Genomic DNA, 21723 nt, shown 5'->3' on the forward strand with positions numbered 1-21723 from the left:
TGGAACTAAAATACAAACTTAGAAGATCATCAGAAGGGGTTCAAAATTTGACCAAAAGAAACTCCAGAATTGGGATGCCTGGGTGGCTCAGTCGGTTAAGCAGCTGCCTTTGGTTCAGGTCATGATCCCAGCGTCCTGGGATTGAGTCCCACATCGGGCTCCTTGCTCCGTAGGGAACCTGCTTCTCCCTCTGCCTCTGCCTGTCACTCTGCCTGCCTGTACTCTATCTCTCTGACAAACAAATAAATAAAATCTTTAAAAAAAAAAAAAAGAAAGAAAGAAAGAAAGAAAAGAAACTCCAGAATTAGAACAAAGAAAATAGGGAGAGGCTATCAAATAAAATTTGCCAGAACTGAAGATCTAGCATCCTTCCAAATATCCTCACCAAAGAATAAAAACAGGTCCATGCCAAGACATGTCCTCATGGAATTTCAGATCACAGGAGAAGAAAAGATTCCAGAGAGAAGAGAAGGAATGGCAGCAACTTCTCAGTGGGGAGAGGAGGCAGTACGCTACAATCTCAGGGCAACTCCCACCAACCAAACTAAAGGCAACTGCAGAAAGGTAGGAGTCCCAAAGTTCTCTTTCCTAGGAAGATACTAAAAGACGGTACATAGAAAAAGAAGGCATAAGCTAAGATGGGAATGGGATCCAGGAAACAGACCAGTCTAAATGGTCTAGAAGAGACAGGGTGAGAGCTGTATGACAGACCTAGGTTGGAGCAGGAAATTATAAAGTGGATAAAATGACATGTGTCTAGGGAAAAATAAGGATCTACAAGGAAAATTAGGCACACAGAAAAAATACAAAGTAATAATTAACTCAAGGAAAACCTAAAAGCTGTACCACAAAAGAAATTTTATCCTAGTACATCTGGCTGACAATGAAGGTATTTAAACAGTCACAATGATATAACCACTGACTCCTGATTTATCTAAAATCATGATACAATTAATTAGGACGAGGGAGGTCTAAGTTAAATCTTCATCTATCATAAAGGAACAGCAATTTGGACTCAAAACCTAAATAATCACAATAAATAGCAATCTTACTTAATATGTAAAAGTAACTTTTCCACCTTTTATTACTGAGTTTTTAACCAAGATTCTATGTTTCTTTGAAAATTGTTTAGTTTATTGGAAAAACTTTTTACAAAAATATCCCAACAGAAGAAATACAACTGTCTAGTGAAACCCCAAGCCTGCAACCCCTTTTCTTGGTTCTTTGTGTATGAAGATGCTGTTTAGTGTGCTCTGCTCTTCATTTTCTCTCTTGTCCGTTTCCCAGGCCTCTTCTACAGAAAAAGAAATACCACAGGTGATCACACAGCAACTTGGCCTTCTGCCCTAAGAAAGGGAAGGGTGCAGGTAGGTATGGGATAGGACCCATGGCTCACTTACATTTGATCCTTTCTTCCCAGGTCTCTTGAGGCCCTTGCCATGAGCTGTCTTGGCCCGGAAGCTGGATACATCATCATAGCTCTCACGAGTGTTCCACTTGGAGCCTTTCTTCTTTCCACCAAAACCAAACTTCTGGTTTTTATACCGCCGCTTAGCGTTGGGCCTGGAAAAAAAGCAGGCTTACCGGTCACCCATGGCACTGCAAATCCTGATGATTCCCATGGCCCACCATACCCTTATTTTCCAGTCTAGAAGCAAAAGCTCTTACATGTTACAGTTACCCAGAATCTCATCCCTGGCCCTACACCCTTAACTCTAAAAACTCCCCAGGCAAGCCCATCTACTTATGATTTTAACTACTAGAGCACGAAAACAAAACAAGAACCAAGAAAGGATCCATATGTATCTTGTGGCTCAACATTTATCTCTGGAAAGCTTCTTCTATTTTAACGAACTCTTGCTAGATCATTCTCAGATGTTTCTACTCCTTTCAAGGATAGTACATACAAGTTAACATTCAAATGTAATATATTTTAAAACTGGTCATCCCGTAGGAAGCTCAAATTCAGCATATCCAAAATCACATGCCATCTCCCTTCCTAGCCTGGTTTCACCTCCTGTATATGAACACTGACTCAAGGATGGTGGTCCTCCCACCTAGTCCAGCCTCCCAGGCTAGAAACCTGGGCACCAGCCTTGATTTTTCCCTCTTTCACTCTCTATACCCAACACAATTACGGAGTGCTGCTAATTTAACTTCTTAAATATTTCAACCCGTTTTCTCTTCTCTGCCTGTTACCACCTTCAGCTCGTTATCATTGCTCTCTGGACTCTGTAGTAGTCCCCTAGTCAGTTTCCTGCCTCCCTCAAGTCCATCCTTTGCACAAGTACCACTACATTTTTTCAAACGCATGACTATGACCCGCTCATTATTTTGAGTAAAGCTATCAAGGTCTCCCTCACTGCCTACTGGATAAAACCCAAGCTTCGGAACAAGGCAAACACTGCATCTGTGACTTAGCCCAGGCACCCCTCCAGCTACAGCTCACCTCTCCGAGACTGCCCCACACTGCGCTCCCCGCAGTACCAGATGCTTGCTATTCCTCATACACAAACCTGCTGCTCTCAACTCTATGCTTCTGCTCATTTGCATTCTTCATTCTTGAAGCTGAAACCTGTGTCTCTCCTATTCTTCTGGTTAATTCTTCTTGCTTATCCTTCAGACTAGGCTCGGGTGGGACCCTCCTCCAAAGAGCCATCCTCACACCCTGATCTCCAGACCAGGTCAGCTATTTCTAAAATGTGCTTCTGCACTATGTCTTAAATGCCTTTATCATGGCATTAATATATTCTACAGAAATTATCATTTCCCCCAGGCCTGGTGTCCAGGGATGCATAAAGGTAAACTAAGAAGAAAATAATAATATCCACCATTAGACCTTTTAAATCTGCATAATGCTATGAGGGCATACTATTTTCTCATTTTCACAGATAAGGCAACTAATATTTAGGAAGGTCAAGTAACTTGCTCAAAGCTACACAAAATGCCAAACTCTAGACCCGAACCCTAGGTCTATACTCCAAACCATCATACCGTGAGATGTAGAATCAACTTTTACTGAGTATTCACTTAAAATGTGCCAAGTCCTTAGATCACCCTACTTCAGGGTTTTGTTGTTGTTGTGTAGCTAATTATTTTTTAAAGTAAGCTCTATGTCCAACGTGGGACTTAAACTCATGACCCCAAGATCAAGAGTCAAATGCTCTACTGACTGAGCCAGCCAAGCGCCCCCTAAGTCACCCTACTTTAACCTTCCAAGACTGATAGGGCTAAAAAGACCATCCCAAAGGCCCATAAGCCTTGGCCACAGGCAGCACTGTGCTCTCTCAGCTCTGAGCCCACTCCTGGGGAGTTCCCCACTGTGCTCAGACTGCTTGCCCAGTACCCACCACAAAGCCAAAGCAAAACCCCTCATACCCCTTCTTCATCTGCTGGCCTTTTGCTCCTTCCTTCGTTCTCCGTGCAACAGGCTTCTGATCCCCCTCAAGGAAATCCAGTTTATCAGAAAAGCCTAGGGGTGAACAGGTACTTTGATGAGCACCAACACATTTTATTTTTTTGAAGATTTTATTTATTTATTTGACACAGAGAGAGCGAGAACAAGCATAGCACAAACAAGCATAGCACATAGCCCTAATGTGGGGCTCGATCCAAGGACCCCAGGATCATGACCTAAGCAGCAGACCCTCAGCCGACTGAACCACCCAGGCACTCCAGCACCAAAACATTTTAAGAAAAGCTGAAGCTTCCAAAGAAGGTTGTTACTTGCTAAATCAATTTTAAGAGGCACATTCTGCTCCCCATGCTGTCCCAAACTTTAGGTCCAACGGTTTGAAATCAATCAAGGCTTTACAGCAACAGGTGTTAAAATCAGCAGCTGCCCTCACTCTCCTGTATCCTTAGACGGGAGGTATACTGACCTTTCTGATATTTCTTAATGGCATTCATCATATGTGTTTTCTCTCGCTGCCTCTTCTGAAGAACCTCTGTTTGCACCTGGGACATGAACACAGGGCTGTCACACCCACTCCAGACCATCATCCCCTTGAGTGTCTCCATCATCTTGGTAACAATGCTGTGCTATCCCCACTGAACTTTTACTGTGTGCCATAACTATGTTAAGGCTCTAAGTACATACTTAGTTTATCTCCTCAACTACCCTGTGAAGTAGAAATTCCTATCACCCCCCCGAAAATGAAGCACAGAGAGTAACTTGTGTGAGTCACACAGTGAGAAAGTACACAGCTGAATTCACACCCCGGAGTCTGCACTCTTACCCCATTCCACAATCCTACCTACAAAACTAGGTCTAGTTTTACATCTAGATCTAGGCCTACATCCAATTCTCAGATTAAGTATCTAGCCCCTACCGTTAGTAAGCAAGAAAGTATCAACAGAAACAATCTTGCAAAAAAAAAAAAAAAGAAAAAGAAAACTAGCCGTAAGGATAAAAGCAGATGATTCCACTCGAAAGCAGGGTTTCTCAATATCAATTCTACTGATCACTTGGACAGGATCACTCTTTACTGGGCGGTGGACGGCCTGTCCTGGGCATTGTAGGACACCTAGCAGCTTCCCTGCTGTCTACCCACTAGATGCAAGTAGCACCCTCCCCCTCGAGACATGACACCAAAGATGTCTCCAGGCATTGCTAAATGTTCCCTGGTAAGGCAAAATTATCCCCAGTTGAGAACCACTGCCATGACATTTCTTTGAATTACAAACGATGAGTTAATAGGCCCAAGTAAAAGTTGTCTTTCCCTTTGATCAGTTGGGTTCTGTTACTGCCAACTACCCAGGTCTTTGAGTTGACCTCAGCTGTCAACCACCAGATCGATACAATACATGCACAGCTGCCCTTCTGCAAAGAACAGGATGATGATCTACTCTTACTCCTCGGAGGACCTGTCAATGACGTAACTCCAATATGGAGAGCAGCTCAGCACCCCAGACCATGAACGTTTATGCCCAAAATGTTGACAAAGGCTGAACACTCGCGCTGATCCTCCCCACACTCACTTCTTCCCACAACCCTGACTTTAACTCCTGTCATCTTCTTTCCTAAATGGCCATGAAATAAAGGAAAAAAAAAAGAAGGGTTTCCCTAGATTTTACGGTAGAACTCAGACATCCATTGGTCAAGCACACAGGAGCCATTTTTCTCCTCAGTTGGATGACAATCAATAATATGGTTCTTTGAAGGGCTATTCAGTTATCCAGACCAGTGATTCTCCAATGCTGGATGCATTTCAGAATCACATGAGAAGTTTTTGGGGGAAGGGAAGACAATACACACAGATTCCCAAACATTCTGAAGCCTAGAAATCTGTTTTGAAAGATTTCCCCAGGTGATTATGCTATGAGGTCAGGTTTGGACCCCACCGGTCTGGACCCACCCCTTCACTGCACAGACGTGCCAATGAAGCCCAGCAAAATGAATTATTTCCCAGCAGTGACCATGCCCCCCCCACCACCCCCTGCCAACCGCCCCTCCCTTGAGACCTTGGTGTCAAGGAAAGATGGTGTTTATATCCAAGCACAGACGGCCTCTTTGAGGAGAGATTATCAACACAAGACGGAACACACACACACGGCACGGAACCAGATCTGACCCCGGCACCCCAGCCTGATGGATACTCGTTCTAAGCCCGCACACTCTCCTTCTCACCTTCTTCCCGTATTTCCTAAGCGCCCGCAGTTGCTTCGCCTTTTCAGACTTCTCCATGGCCGCCTGTTTAGCCTGCAGCTTCTGTCGAATCTAAAACACAAAATGTTGTCAGCTTATGTTATTTGAGTCTGGCCCGACCACTATTTAGGGTGCACTGGAGCGGGACCAGATCTTCCCAGTTCTGCAAACTAGGGCTCAAAGGAAACTTGGACAAGAGGCCCAAAGGCTGAACACTTTGTCCAAGATACCGAAAGCATCAGCGGTAGAACCTGAAAGGGACCTTCCCAATCTCAGTGTGCTGTTTGTTCTGTTACGCAAAGCTGCCAGCTTGCATTTTGCCAGGAGAAACGAACTTCTCCCCAACCCTACTGTCTGCAGACTCGTGAAACCAGCATGCAGCCTCAGTTCCCTTCTCCAATATACAAGATACATGTCAAAAACTCAAACCAGTATCCGGTACCCAGCCTCTTCCATCAGATCAGCCATTTCAGTCAAAGGGTAAGCACTTGTCAGGATAAGTGTACAGAAATGTGTCTGAGCTCATCTCTAAATTAGCTTCCCCAAGTACCACTGGGACAAGAGTTCCCTAAAATCCAGAGACCCAACTATTGGAAGAGATCTTGGATTAAATTCTGGCAATTCTCTTCCTCCCAAAGTTAAATGAGGGCCAAGTTCTATCTAACTGGAAACTATATTACATCTGATATTAATTAGTCCCTCATCTTAGAGAACACTGAGGCCCAGAAAAAAAGGAACTGTTTACAAGTTATAGTCCCAGCCCGTGACAATGGCAGAACAAGAAGTGTGTTTATTCTACACACCATGCCATGACCACACCAGCTAGGAAATGCAAAAGGCCATCTTTATCTCTGAAACCACAGTTCTTATAGTACTTCTCCTTCCCTTAAATGTTTAAATTAGGGGGAAAAAATCATCCTTATGTTTTTCTAATTGGCGGTGACTGGCATGAGTCTGAAGTAGAAGTTCTAGTAACTGTCCTCTGACAACCACTTCCCTATTATAGGGCTTAGTCTTTTTAAACGTAGTAGGAGGGGCACCTGGGTGGCTCAGTTGGTTGAACGTCTGCCTTCAGCTCAGGTCATGATGCCAGGGTTCTGGGATTGAGCCCTGTACCTGGCTTCCCTGCTCCACAGGGAGTCTGCTTCTCCCTCTGCCTTTCCGCCTGGCTTGTGCTCTCTCTCCCTCACTCACTCTCTCCGTCTTCCAAATAAATAAATAAATAAAATTTTTTAAAAATTAAAAATTTAAAAAAATATTGTAATATTTAAAATATTGTAAGAGATGAGGTGCCTGGGTGGCTCAGTCAATTAACCGTCAGCCTTCGGCTCAAGTCATGATCCCAGAGTCCTGGGCTTGAGCCCCACTTAGCCCCCTGCTCAGTAGGGAGCTTGCTTCTCCCTCTCCTTCTGCCTGCCGCTCCCCCTGCTTGTGCTCACTGTCTCTCCCTCCCTGTCAAATAAATAAATAAAATCTTGGAAAAAAAAGTTACAAGAGGTAAGTCAGCTACCCACACTTAAGTATAAAGTCTTCGCTTTCCAGAGGAAACCTTTGTGTCTTACCTTCTGCATCTGTTGATCAGACTTGGCCATCTCTGCAAAATAGTCAGTGGGCCTCTTCGTAGGGACTTTGAGCTGATGGAGGCGGGGTAATACTGCCAACACTGCAGCCTGGGCCTGCCGGTAGCTGAGGATGGAGGACAGTGTGATACGGGACAAACTGGGCAATAAGCTAAGAGAGAGAGACCTTCTATTCCTTCTCACTTGCCTATCTGACAAAGATAACCTCAGAGTTATCCATGATCAGAAAAATTCTCAAGATCTGACTTCCACCAGCAAGAACACACACACAAATGCAATAAAACCTCTTTTACTTGGTATCTAGGAGAAATTTAGCCATGCACTCTTTAAAGAGGAAGGGGAATTCTGCTAAAAAAAAATTTCATTTAAAAGAGTGACCACACTTGAGCCACTTGGGTGGCTCAGTGGGTTAAAGCCTCTGCCTTCAGCTCAGGTCATGACCTCAGGGTCCTGAAACTGAGCTCTGCATCAGGCTCTTTGCTCAGCGGGGAGCTTGCTTCTCCCTTTCTCTGCCTGCCTCTCTGCCTACTTGTGATCTCTTCTCTATCAAATAAATAAATAAAATTTAAAAAAAAAAAAGAGAGAGAGAGAGAGAGTGACCGCACTGAAAGTACCCATTAAGAGGTACCTGGGTGGCTCAGTGGGTTAAGCCTTTGCCTTCAGCTCAGGTCATGATCTCAGGGTCCTGGGATGGAGCCCCACATCTGCCTCTCTGCTCCACAGGGAGCCTGCTTCCCCCTCTCTCTCTGCCTGCCTCTCTGCCTACTTGTGATCTCTCTCTCTGTGTCAAATAAATAAATAAACAAAAATTAAAAAAAAAAAAAACAATGTGGTTTAAAAAAAAATAAAAGTACCCAACAACTTACAAACTAATATCAATTATGAATTCTTAAGTAGTCACTGGAAAAAGTTCACATAAGAACCTACCAGAAGCAAGTTTTTGTTAAAATAACTGAAAGTACAAAGTAACTCTAAAACTAAATACATCGAAATAAAATTTAAAAATAAACTGGACTTTGAATTATAACTGGTGGACCAAGCAGGCTCTTGTCTCAACCACGCACAATCTCCTTAGCTTTTTTGAATATAAAGAAGCCCTCTTTCTTACTCTCAGGCTTATGACAACTTCCGAGGAGTACAGGTACACTACTTCCCTCCCACCCCCCACCCCTAGCACAGGGACCCATAATTCCCACACCTGAAAACAAACATACAAGCTCATCTCCCGCTGGAAGTCATCTTCTGGATCAACAGCTTTCTGATCCTTATTCTGAGGTGTTGACAGAGGTCCACTGACTTCCGGCACGGGACCCAGGGTCACATCAAGCCTTTCAACCCACTCCAGATCCCGCTTGAATTCAGCCAAACACTGCTTCAGGCCACTCTAGGAAATCCAGACACAGAGCCAGCATCAAGGATACAGGCCAACGGACAAAGCCCTAACCCCCACAACGGGGTCGGGAATTGACCCTCCTGGCACTGCGCAGGCTGAGTCTTCTCTGGGACAAGAACTCCGCCTGAGAAGCAGAACAGTGTCTCATGAGCATCCCGAGTCCCAGGACCCCCGCCAGGCGCCCAAGCTCACCACGTCGTTCACAGCCTTCTTCGGCCCCTCCAGCACGACATTGAGGCCTGGCTTCAGGAGTCCCCGGGAAAACGCATCCTGCAACTGCAGAGCACAGTGGGCAGTCAGCACCGGGGGAGTGAGGACCTTCTCCCGCGCCCAGCCCCGCGAGCCCGGCTGACACCTACCTCTCGGTCTGTGACCAGAGAATCATCAGAATCCGAGTCCGAACCTGACAGCGGGGGAGTGTCCATGTCCCAGCGAGTGCGCGCGTCCACGCTACTCTAACTCGCCGGATGGCCCGAGGCCCGCTCGGCCGACCAGTGGCGCCTCTAGCCGCGACTGCCTGTCCCCACCCGGTGCTCTCACACCGCGGCCCACGTGGACCAGAGCGGCACCTGCAACCACTGTTCTCCGCAGCTGCTGATCTTTTCGACCGGGACTTCCGCTTCCGGCTGCAGAATCACACTTCCGGTTTGCCGTTGCTATAGGAACCACCCCGGCGTCTGAGAGAGACAGGATTGCTTGGGACCCGTAGGAGTTCTACCGCTGGATACACGAGTAGTCTGGTGATCCGGAGCGAAAGAGCGAAAGGTGGGAGCGCGTAGCTGGGGGTCGTCTGCAGAAGCAGGGGGCCAGGAGGAGCGAAGGAGAGGGAGAAGCAGGAGCCCGGGCAAAAGGGCGTGAGGGGGGCGCTGGAGGGGCGGGGGGAGCGGAGGAGGGCTCCGGGGCGGGGTTGGGGGGCGGGTTGGGGCGGGGCCTTGTCGGGGCGGGGCCAGGGGCCGGACGGAGGGGCGGGGCGGGTCTCCGCCCTTACCAGCGCGCGTGATGTTCAGCAGAACTTTGTCGGTTACCATGTCGACCGTGGTGGCTCAGTCGCTGCATGTTTTTGGTCTTCGATCCCACGTGGCCAACAATATCTTCTTCTTCGATGAGCAGATCATTATATTTCCTTCAGGAAATCACTGTGTGAAATACAATGTGGACCAGAAGTGGCAAAAATTCATTCCAGGTAAAAACCCTTTCCATCCTGACACACATTAACCGTAGGAGCCAGATATGACCCCATAAACCCAACGAGAGTACTGAAAGGAAAGGTTTTCGGCCAACTTAAATATACGTGCTCCATCATATGAATCGGATGTCTCAAATATGTTTATCCATTCTAGTGTGGATGGACACTTGGGAAACAATAGTTTTTTGCTATTACGAAGCGTGCCACTGTAAAGTTTCTTCTTTTGTCCATGCTCCTCCGCTTGTGCAGATTCTGCAGGGCATGCAGCCAGGACTAAAATTACTGGGTAATGCGCTAGTACCAATTTACACTTCCACCAGGGGGCATGAGAGTTGCCATTCCTTCCTGGCCTCCAACCTTTAGCATTGTCCAACTTCCTAATTCTTTGCTAAGCTAGTGGTTGAGAAAGAGTATCTTGTTGTAGTTTTAGTGTGCATTTCTCTGCTACTAATGAGGATGAATCGCTTGTCACCTGTTTATGGGCCATTCCTTTTAGTCTTGTGTGAATGTCCTGTTCGACTCTTTTACCCATCTCTCTCTCTCTCTTTTTGGTAATTTTCTTATTAATTTATGGGCACATTTTATATACTCTATAGAATTTCTCCCACTTTGGGGCTTGTGTTTTCTCCTTTTGTATGGTATCTTGATGAACAGAAATCCTTAGTTTTTTGGTTTTTTTTTTTTAATTTTAATTTTTTAAACAATTTCCTTTTTTTAAGATTTTATTTGTTTATTTGACAGAGAGAGATCACAAGTAGGCAGAGAGACAGGCAGAGAGAGAGAGAGAGAAGCAGGCTCCCTGCTGAGCAGAGACCCCCGATGTGGGACTCGATCCCAGGACCCTGAGATCATGACCTGAGCAGAAGGCAGAGAGAGGCTTAACCCACTGAGCCACCCACACGCCCCAAAATTTTTAAATTTTTTAATTAACATATAATGTATTATTTGCCCCAGGGTTACAGGTCTGTGAATAACCAGGTTTACACTTCACAGCACTCACCATAGCATATACCTTCCCCAATGTCCATCACCCAGCCACCCTCTCCCTAGCCCCTCCCCCCGGCAACCCTCAGTTTGTTTTGTGAGATTAAGAGTCTCTTATGGTTTGTCTCCCTCCCAATCCCATCTTGTTTCATTTATTCCTTTGCTACCCTCCAAACCCCCCACGTTGCCTCTCAACTTCCTCATATCAGGGAGATCATATGATAATTGTCTTTCTCTGATTGACTTAAGACATCCTTAGTTTTAATGAAGTAAAATTTATCAGCCTTTTTCCTGTGACTTGTTCAAGAATTCTTCCCTACCTCAAGATTATTAATATATCCTCCTATATTGTCTCTCTTATACTTTATACTTTTTCCTTTCACCTTTTAGGCTCTGAGTTAGGAGGGTGCTTAGTGCGTTAGGGGACTAGCAAGGAGGCCAGTGTGGCTGGAATGGAGTCAATGGAGGAGTAGGGAGGGGGAGGCCAGTTGGAGAAGTACTAGGGCTTTGTAGGTTAAAGGCTCTTACTCTGATAAAGTAGGAAGTCATGGGGGCATTCTGAGCAGAGTAACAGGATCTAACTTATGTCTCAATAGACTCTGTGGCTACTGTATAGAGAACAGATTTAAGGAGGGGCAAGGGAGGAAGCAGGAGACCAGGTAAGAGGAGACACTGGCTTGGAGTGGGGTGGTGGCAGGCAGTTGGGACAGTGATAGAAAAGACTTAAGAAAGGTCAGGTTTTTGTGGAGAGTAGGGGGAGGTTATTTCTTGACATGCTAAGATTAGGATGCCCACTAGTGAGGCAATGCAGATATTAAGTGAGCAGTTTGATTTGAGGTCTGGATACAAGGAAGAGAGGTCCAGGCTGGTGATAGAAATTTGAAGGTCATCCACACAGAGATGAAATATAAAATCATTCAAATGTCAGAGATCCTCTTAAGGGTGAAGGTATTTATAAAACAGTAGAGTACCCTCTGGGACACTCCTACATTTAGTGCTGGGGAACCGAGGAAGAGCCAGCTGAAGAGTCTTTGAAGGAGTAACCAAAAAGATTGGAGGAGATCCATGCAAGAGGTGAAAATATTTCAAGGAGGAGTCTGTCGTCGACTGGGTTAAAACAGCGCAAAAGCATTTTACAAGCTCTGCAATCAGCCAACACGTATCAAGCACCAGTTTGGTGTCAGGCACTGGTGATTGGACGGGTGGGTGGAGGGGTGGGTGGATGGATGGGTGTGGGAGGGGTGGGTGGTTGGATGGATGGGTGGATGGATGAGCAAGAAAGTCACGGCCCCTACCCTGTAGGGGTTCTCACTGTTGTTGTGCAGACCAGGTATGTGTTCCAAGGAGCAGGACTTGGAAATAAGCAGGACAAATGCTGTGCCAGGGATGGCCCTGGTGTGAGAGCACAAAAGGAAGGAGGGAGAAATTTTCCTTTGCCTCCTCCAGGCAGTCTCATCTATGCTTTTACAGTTTCAGCTTCTCACATGACTCTTACCCCAAATCTGCATTTTCAGCCCCAGCCTGTCCTTGAGCTTTAGAATCATACAAAGCTCTTGGCTAGATCTCCTTACCTAAATGTCCTGCCGTGTGTAGCTCCCACGCAGTATATCCAGATCTGAATTTATCCTTTATTTTTTGCTCCCTCTCTTCCCTTAAGATCCTCCTTTGCCAGATTGTCAAATATATGATAAAGCTATGATTACAAAAATAATGTAGTGCTGGTATAAATATCCCAGAACCCAGTGTATATATTTATATATGTAAATGAATTTGATTTATCATTAAGGTGGCATTAGGAATCTATGCTGCGGGCGCCTGGGTGGCTCAGTCAGTTAAGCATCTGCCTTTGGCTCAGGTCATGATGCCGGGGTCCTGGGATGGATCCCCGTGTTGGGCTCCCTGCTCAGTGGGGAGCCTGCTTCTCCCTCTCCCTCTGCCAGCAGCTCTGCCCACTTATGCTCTCTCTTTCTCTTTCTCTCTCTCTCTCTCTCCCCCTCTCTGTCAAATTTATAACATCTTTTAAAAAACTATTTTAAAAAAGTAATCTTTGCTGGGACAACTAGTGAGGTATTTGGAAAATGGGAATCAACTTAAATCCCTCACTTCATGCCTTTAACCATCCTGAACCCAACATGAAGTAAAGACTTTAGGGTAAAAAAAAAAAAAAAAAAAAAAAAATCAGAAAAAAACTAGAACCAAATAAACATGAATAAAAACAAAATTCTTGGTGAGCCGCAGCCTTTCCGAGGGAGCGGTTGTGTGTTCGCCATCTTAGGAAGAAGATGTTCTCGTCCGTGGCGCATCTGGCGCGGGCGAACCCCTTCAACGCGCCCCACCTGCAGCTGGTACACGATGGCCTCACGGGCCACCGCAGCAGCCCCGTGGGGCCCCCGGGCCCGCCCCGACGTTCCCGCAATCTGGCAGCAGCCGCTGTGGAAGAGTACAGTTGCGAATATGGCTCCATGAAGTTTTATGCACTGTGTGGCTTTGGTGGGGTCTTAAGTTGTGGTCTGACACACACTGCTGTCGTTCCTCTGGATTTAGTGAAATGCCGAATGCAGGTGGACCCCCAGAAATACAAGGGCATATTTAATGGATTCTCAGTTACACTGAAAGAGGATGGCGTTCGTGGTTTGCCTAAAGGATGGGCTCCAATTTTCATTGGCTACTCTATGCAGGGGCTCTGCAAGTTTGGCTTTTATGAAGTTTTCAAAGTCTTGTATAGCAACATGCTTGGGGAGGAGAATACCTATCTCTGGCGCACATCACTATATTTGGCTGCTTCTGCCAGTGCTGAATTCTTTGCTGACATTGCCCTGGCTCCTATGGAAGCTGCTAAGGTTCGAATTCAAACCCAGCCAGGTTATGCCAACACTTTGAGGGATGCAGCTCCCAAAATGTATAAGGAAGAAGGCTTAAAAGCATTCTACAAGGGCGTTGCTCCTCTCTGGATGAGACAGATACCATACACCATGATGAAATTTGCCTGCTTTGAACGTACTGTTGAAGCATTGTACAAGTTTGTGGTTCCCAAGCCCCGAAGTGAATGTACAAAGGCAGAGCAACTGGTTGTAACATTTGTGGCAGGTTACATAGCTGGAGTGTTCTGTGCAATTGTTTCTCACCCTGCTGATTCTGTGGTATCTGTGTTGAATAAGGAGAAAGGTAGCAGTGCTTCTCAAGTCCTTCAGAGACTTGGATTTAGAGGTGTATGGAAGGGACTCTTTGCCCGTATCATCATGATTGGCACTCTGACTGCACTACAGTGGTTCATCTATGACTCTGTGAAGGTCTACTTCAGGCTCCCTCGCCCTCCTCCACCTGAAATGCCAGAGTCTCTGAAGAAGAAGCTTGGGTTAACTCAGTAGAATGATCAAATCAAATGTGGACTGAATCTGCTTGTTGATCAGTGTTGAGGAAAGTACAAGAGGAACTTTTATATATTTGACAGTGTAGGAAATTGTCTATTCCTGGTATAATTACTGTAGTACTCCTGCCAAAGGCGAGAGTTTCAGACCCACTGTTGAAATAAACCCAACTGTTCATGAAAAAAAAAAAAAAAAAATTCTTGGGGCACCTGGGTGGCTCAGTCGGTCAAGCGTCTGCCTTTGGCTCAAGTCATAATCCCAGGGTCCTGGGATGGAGTCCCGCACCGGGCTTCCTGCTCAGCGGAAAGCCTGCTTCTCCTCTCCCTCTGCCTGCCACTCTGCCCACTTGTGCTCTCTCTCTGTCAAATAAATAAATAAAATCTTAAACACACACACACAAACACACACAATCCTTGGACGGGATGTTTTCAGCAAAAAACAGTAAATGTCATCTTCACCATGACCCCTAACTGCCCCCTACCTGTGTTCCTTCCCAGCTGTCTCCCCTACTTCCCGTCACCAGATGTCAGTCATTGCTCGTTTCTCTCCTTCCCGGGCCTCACCCAGGCAACCACTGGGTCTGACTTAGCATTTCTCTCATCACCTGTCCCAACCTTCATATTGCTTGTCACTACCATTCCCTTTTTTAAATAATCTGCCCCCTTCCCTGGCTTCCCTTCCTCCAAGACTGTCTCTCACACAGTTGCCAGAGTGATCTTTCTATGACACACATCTGCCCCTTCCAAAAATTTCTCTGTGGCATTTCATTTGCCTCCATGGTGAAGTTCAAACTCTCACACAAGGCTGCCAGTGACCTAAAACCTGGCTTTTTTGCTGAGGCGCAGTGACTCTCTGCAGCCCTTCCAGAGAGGTCCTACTGCTGGCCAGACTTGCCGCAGCTCGTTGTAAAGCACAACAGAGGGGGCCCAGGGCATCAGGGTTAGCGCCTGTCCCTCGCCTCACTCACCCTCCCCGCCCTGGGTTTGAATCCCAGCCGGCTTCTCCACATAGCGAGGGAGGCACAGAGGCTTGGGCTGCTAATACTTTTAGACACTCAAGAAAATGAATATAATAATAATAAACCCAATCTGCATTACATTCTTCTTTATACTAATGCGATCATAAAATGCAATTTTTTTTACCATTTTATTTTTTAGACCATTTTATTAATTGTTACCATTAATGGAAGAAGGGATCCATGAACATCATAACATGGGCCATTTCATCTCCCAGATAAAGTTTTTGACACTTCACCTTTGCCTCAGCCTCTGCTTTCTAGACCACAACTTCTATTCTTGTGCCTTGTGCCTCATGGTTGCAAGACGACTGCTCTATCTCCAGATGGCACTGACATGTTCCAGGAAAATTAGGGGTAGAATGCATCCATCTCTGGTTTTTGAGAATTCACAAGCTTTGCCATAAAGCCAGTCCAGCAGATTTCTGTGGCTGTCTCATGGTCAGAACATCACATAGATGACCTAACTGCGAGAGAGCCTGGGGACCCCAGTATTTGGCCTCTCTGCCTCAAAAGTAGAGGAATATTGAGGGCTGGTGGCTCTGAGCATCAAGGCCCACCCTATCCCACCCCTCTAGATCCACCTTTGGTTTCCCCTGGCTCCAACCACACCCCACTGTTCTTAGTTCTCCACCATCTGTACCCTTTCTCACATCCACACCTTTGCTTTTCCTGCCACCTGCCCCACCTGGTCCTCCTGGCATCCTTCCATAACTTCTCCTTCTACCTCAGCCTCAGTCAGGTACCCATCCTCGTCATTTTCCTAATACCCCATAGTGGTACCAAGGAGCTACAGGGATTGACAGGCACTCTTTCTGTGCCTTTCTTCCATGTTGCAAACCTGCCACCACTGTGCTTGGTTCATGTCTAGTCATGGCGAAAGCACCATGTGCCCTCATTATCCGCCTTTACCTCTGTTCACAGGCTCAGACAAGAGTCAGGGCATGCTGGCCTTGTCCATCAGTCCCAATCGGCGATATCTTGCCATCTCCGAGACTGTGCAAGAAAAACCCATCATCACCATTTATGAACTGTCATCCATCCCTTGTCGGAAGCGCAAAATCCTTAACAATTTTGACTTCCCCGTTCAGAGGTTTATCAGCATGGCTTTTTCTCCAGACTCCAAATACCTGTTGACTCAGACATCACCTCCAGAGTCAAACCTTGTCTACTGGCTGTGGGAAAAACAGAAAGTAATGGCTATGATTAGAACCGACTCTCAAAACAATCCTGCCTACCAGGTACCTTCCCACATAACAAGTACTGTGCAAGTTATGAAAAATAGTATAAGCTTGATGGAATGCTGTGTGCTAGCAACAGTGCTGATTTCATTTGCATTTCTAAATTTAGTCTCTCAAAAACCACATGTGTTCTGTATGATTATTATCGTCCTTTTATACATGAGAGGACTGAGGCTCCTAGAGGTTACGCATCTCATCTAAGATCACACAGGTAATGGGGTGGCGGGGCCTGGAGTCCCTGTCTGCAGTGCCTGTCTTCTTTTCTGTGGCCCAGAACTGCTTTCCCAGTTTGGGCGCCGAGATGGATTGAGAACTCACTTTGTCTTGCTGGTCCTGGCCTCTTCCGGCAGTGGGAAGATTTTAAGAACGTAATGCGAAGTGGTAGACCTTGAGGAACATGTCCATGAAATTGCAGTTACTTGGGGAGTGGAACTTGCCATCGTGGTTTGAGGGTAAAATGAAGAGGACCCTTGCGAAGGCTGATTGATGGCTTAGGCAAGGGGTCCCAAGGAGGTTTTATCTTGGTGCAGTCACCCCAGGCTAGGATCTGGTACTCAGCTTTACAGTTCAAGAACTCAGATCTGCTCATATTCAGAGATAGGAGCCAGTCAGTGTCTCAGGAATGGACTGCATTATTCTCACGAGAGGCTGATGGCAACCCCAGCATGTGACGACGAGAATGCTCCCATCATTTACCTGGTGCAGTTCCTCCCTAGCGACAGAGAACTTGGGAGGTGAAATGAGTAATCAGAGGTTACTTGGTGACCACAGAATCTGACCCAAGGCGAGAGAGCTAGAAGATTAGTTTGTCTAGGCCTTGGTGAGGTCAGGCCCAGCCTCTCTAAACAGAGTAAAGTACATCCTTTAGAATGTAGATTCTAGATCTGCTAGATTCAGTGAACATTTATGGGACGCCCACTATGAAGCCAGCACTGGGAATACAGGGTTGAAGAAATTACAGCCCATCAGTTGTAGTAGGGGTGCAGGTTGACTGCTATTATAATACATCCCATTTGGTGGGAGACTGCATAGCTGTTGCTGACATGGTCCCTTTCCCCCTGGGCAGGGCACGTAAACCCACCACAGCCCGCCTTTTCCAGCTGAGGCTTTGTTCCATTTTTGTCAAGACCTGCTCATCTCCTTTTTGGCCTTGGTAAATGATCTCTGTAGGTTTCCTAGTTTAAGATGCTGGGCTCTACAAATATGATGAAACTGGGCTCTTGTCAAATATGGTATCAAAACTTACCACGATTTCGTGATGTTTAAAGGCTACTCTGGGCTATCGGAAATAATATTCGTGAAATGAGAAGTAATTCCATCAAAGTAAATTTGATCCTTTCCCATTTTACAGGTAAGCTTCAATCCCCAGGATAACACTCAGGTTTGTGTCACCGGAAATGGGATGTTTAAGCTCCTCCGTTTTGCTGAGGGAACCCTGAAGCAAACCAATTTTCAGAGGGGAGAGTCCCAAAACTATCTAGCCCACGCCTGGGTGTCTGAGGACAAGATCATCGTTGGCACCGATACAGGCAGGCTCTTCCTCTTTGAATCCGGAGATCAACGCTGGGAGACAAGTATAATGGTCAAGGAGACCTCCAGTGAAACCAAGCACCTGGAGAAGATACAGGAATCCGAGAGGTAATGGTGCCTCTCTGGGCTGGTGCTCTTGTGAAAATTTGCTCATCATCCTAATAGCCTTACACCAAAAATAGCTTTCTTTCAAAGTTACTCAGAACCCCTTCCCACCTTAAAATCAACTCTTTTCATCTTCCCTTTGCCTTTCTCATGTTCGTCTGTATTCACGCACAAATTTAACAGTTACGACCACAGCCTAGATACAATTCTTTTTATTTTTATACCTACTCTCATTTTATAACCATTCCAGATGATTAGTCTTCAAAACCACAGATTTTTCAAACAGAAATTTTCTAGTGGCTACCTAATTTTCTGATTCAATTCAGTAGCTGTCCACTAAGTCCTTGCAGTATGCAAGGCACCTTGCTCTGTGCTAGGGACATGGGTACTCAAGGACCTCACAATTTGAAAGGAGCCAGCAGACCCACAAAGAAGTACAAGGAGGTTGTTGGTAAATCCGACAAAAGCATATGGGGTAAAGCGGGGGCTCAGGTCAAGTTTACCTTTACAAGAGCCAATAATAGTCATATCTCAAACATATTAGGATGTACCATTGCATGTACTAGTCACTGTGTTAAGCACTCTGTGACTTTGTGTATTCTCATTTGAGACTTACCCTACATAGTGCATACTATTGTCATGCCCATTTTATAAAGGACAATGAGGCTCAAACAGAGCCTCAGAGATCATAATACATAAACCCCAAGATCATAATACTGTCTGCCCGGCTCTGGAAACTAAGTCCTCCAGCACATGACATATGATAAAGTCTTCTCCCCGTGGAACTTTCAGTCCACCATCCCCCTCATACATGACCTCTCCTTTTTCTGTCATGATTTTATTAAGAGCTTCCTAATAAGTCCCCCTGCCCTCCAGTTTGCCATGTTCCTAATCCTGCTGTAGTCTGGTGCTCTAAGAATAAAGCCCAGACTCCTGAACCTGGCCCACGCGTCTCCCTGCTGCTCTGACCCATCTTTACACCCGGAGCATGCACTCCTGCCTCTATCTACCACACATGTCTCATGCACTCTTGCTTCTGGGCTCGGTCATGTATAGTTACCCCTACCCCCGTCCTCCAGACACAGTCACACCCTGACGTAGTCCTGTCCGTTCCTCAGATCAGCTGGGAGTTCTCAGTCTCTGCTCATCTCAGGTTGCGCGCATCTCTTCTGTAAATGACCTCAGAAAACCCTCGCTACTTGCCGACTGGCTGCTCCCACCCCACCCAGCTGTTCCCTAATGGTCCTTAGGAGTTGTCCCCTAGACTCTACGCTTCTGACGGCAGGAACTATGCCATCTTACTTACCATTGTTTCACAGAGTTGTTAACACAGTATAATTCCAATAAATATTTGTTATGTGGAAGGAAGGAGGGAGAGAAGTATGGGAGGGAGGGAAGGAGGAAGGAAATAGGGAGGGAAGGAGAAAATGGAACCCTGGATTCAAATCTCAGCCCTTCCACTTATTAATTGTGTATCCTAGAAAACTCTCTGAACCACTTTTTCCTAAAAAGGAGGATAATAATGGATGGAACGACTGTAGTAATAATAGTGACCACACAGGCTGTATGAGACTACCAAATAAATGGGTAACCTTCAAATCTTTGGAGTTTGTGTAGCAGTCCGAGAACAAAGGGTAGCATTTAGGTTATGGGACTCACAATGGGTGATTTCTCCCACACCCAAAGACAGCCCTTCCTTCTCATCCCTAGCTGAACTCGCCTCGTTGGAATCGTCTCTATAAACCTTATATGCTATTTTCTTTTTCTAGCCTGATTGAATTTCCAACCATCAGCTCCCCGGTCCCTTCCTACGAACAGGTCATGTTGGCCAAGAGCCTCAGCCAGCTGACCATGCCCCAGGTGTTCGCCATTGCAGCCTATTCAAAGGGATTTGCCTGTTCTGCTGGTCCAGGCAGAGTTTTACTGTTTGAGAAGATGGAGGAGAAGGATTTTTACCGGGAGAGCAGGGAAATCCGGGTAAGGAGGGAAGGAAGAGCAGAACTGGGTTCTCTTGGCACCTGTTCTCCTTGAGCAGAGCACTGACAGGGATTTTGCCTGGAGGAAAGGGCTATAGTGCTGAGTGGAAATGGGGACTTGAGCCATTAGTCCCTGTTGGTAGTTTTAGGATGGGGTGCACAGAGTGGGGTTTAATATTGGGAGGATCTGGATTTGAATTCTGGAAGAGAACTTTGGCAAGTTTTATTTTCTCTTTGAAGCTTAGGGTTCCAATAAAAATCGTATTATGATAGATACTGATATTTAACGTCTGGCACACAGGAAGCGTTCAGTAAATGTTTGTGGAATAAGTGATACAAACCGCGATCGAGAGAGATCGTCTGTGCTTGGGGAAGATCCAGGAAGGCTCTGGGTGTCTGGTGGGAATTTCTGGGGTGGGGTCCTCGAGGAAGGATAACAAGTGATAGGAGGGAACAGGTTGGGAATTGCAGGTGGAAGGAACAGGTGAGTCGGAGGCACCATGGACAGCAAGCAGGTGGCGTGTCTGGGAGATGCTGTGCTTCCCGGTGGAGAGGAACTGAAATCACGCGAAAGGAAAAGATGGGAGCTGAGGCTGGTGAAAGATCTCGAATGCCAGCCGAAGGAGTGTGTGTGATTCAGCAGAAGCATTACACTTAAGAAAACCAATCCGCCTGGGGCGTATAGTGGGGGGCGGGGGCACTTGGAGGCACTGGATGTGCTGTGGCTACAGACACACTGAAGGAGCCGGCCTTGACTCTGACCTTATTGGCGGAGTGACTTGAGACGAGCTGCTGACTCCAGCAAAACCTCTGTTTCTTCCCTGAGAAAGTAGCCCATCCCTGGTGGGGTTACCAAAAGGAGGAAGCAACACCTGTGAAATGATGTGACCAGTGCTTGGTGCTCCTCAGATGATACCTATTACCACTGCCATGCCTCAGAATCCGTGAAGAGGCTGTGTTAGTCCAGCCAAGCAGTAGTGAGGTCTAGTCACAGCGGTGAATAGCAGGGAAAGTGGGAGGGAGAAGAGCCTTTGTGCAGGTTAAGCCTGTAGAACTTTCCCTGAGTGGACGTGAGCAGGACTGATCAGGAACCTCTGGCTCTAGTGAGAAGGAAATTTCTACGGTTGATGAGGACACTCAATAAATGATATAGTAGAAGAAAGTGAGAACTGAGTGGGAGGTAAGGATGTGGAGACAGTATGTGCAAGCCAACCTTTCAAGAAGTTTGTTAGCAGACAAAAAGCAATGGCAGGGGAAAAGGAAATCTGATGTTACAATGTCTACTTGGCAACTCCTGGCCCTCTCAGGGACTGCTGGCTGGGCTGCTGTGTGATCCCCTTGTCCTTTCTCTGCCCTGTCACCTACCCCACATGGAAGAGGAGCTGTCACCTTCCCCTCTGCTGCCCTGAGATGCACAAAGTGTGCTCGATGAGGTGACACCCACACTGGGCTTCCGACAGATGGGCAAGGGTGGGATTTAAACAAACACTTGTTTTCAGAGGAGATCTCAAACTGAGATGTAGAGAGATCATTTTCATACGTGCTGCTGTCCCTTAGTCAGCCAGTCATCACGTAAGGGTGAATACGAACCCCACAGAAACCAAAGTGACTGAGGCCCTCCCTTCTCCACATCTGAGGAGGGTCCTGGGAAGCATGCTGGTCTGGGAGTCTGGGAGCTAAAAGTATCTGAGAGAACAC

The 21723-nt window shown here is 46.4% G+C and overlaps 3 protein-coding genes across 3 annotated transcripts in view; 2 read left to right on the forward strand and 1 right to left on the reverse strand.

Annotated features, from left to right (window-relative positions):
* Positions 1 to 1112: 1112 nt before the first annotated feature.
* EBNA1BP2 (EBNA1 binding protein 2) lies at positions 1113 to 9255 on the reverse strand. Its single transcript, XM_044238001.1, has 9 exons — positions 8980 to 9255; positions 8813 to 8896; positions 8442 to 8611; positions 7210 to 7333; positions 5630 to 5719; positions 3882 to 3957; positions 3379 to 3472; positions 1401 to 1563; positions 1113 to 1294 (listed from the first exon to the last, which is right to left on the reverse strand). Exons 1-9 carry the CDS (start codon positions 9043 to 9045, stop codon positions 1244 to 1246), a joined length of 918 nt encoding a protein of 305 aa, XP_044093936.1. The 5' UTR covers positions 9046 to 9255; the 3' UTR covers positions 1113 to 1243.
* Positions 9256 to 9646: 391 nt separating this feature from the next.
* CFAP57 (cilia and flagella associated protein 57) overlaps positions 9647 to 21723 on the forward strand; it is a 71840-nt gene continuing 59763 nt past the window's right edge. Inside the window, exons 1-4 of the mRNA XM_044238005.1 lie at positions 9647 to 9803; positions 16098 to 16414; positions 17766 to 18052; positions 19819 to 20026. Of these exons, the coding sequence (XP_044093940.1) occupies positions 9647 to 9803; positions 16098 to 16414; positions 17766 to 18052; positions 19819 to 20026 (969 nt within the window). The remainder of the gene's footprint in view (positions 9804 to 16097; positions 16415 to 17765; positions 18053 to 19818; positions 20027 to 21723) is intronic.
* LOC122899851 (phosphate carrier protein, mitochondrial-like) lies at positions 13025 to 14365 on the forward strand. The gene has a single exon (XM_044238002.1). It carries the CDS (start codon positions 13073 to 13075, stop codon positions 14156 to 14158), a length of 1086 nt encoding a protein of 361 aa, XP_044093937.1. The 5' UTR covers positions 13025 to 13072; the 3' UTR covers positions 14159 to 14365.

The sequence above is a fragment of the Neovison vison genome, chromosome 2, assembly GCF_020171115.1.
Source record: "Neovison vison isolate M4711 chromosome 2, ASM_NN_V1, whole genome shotgun sequence".
In the NCBI taxonomy this organism is placed as follows: domain Eukaryota; kingdom Metazoa; phylum Chordata; class Mammalia; order Carnivora; family Mustelidae; genus Neogale; species Neogale vison.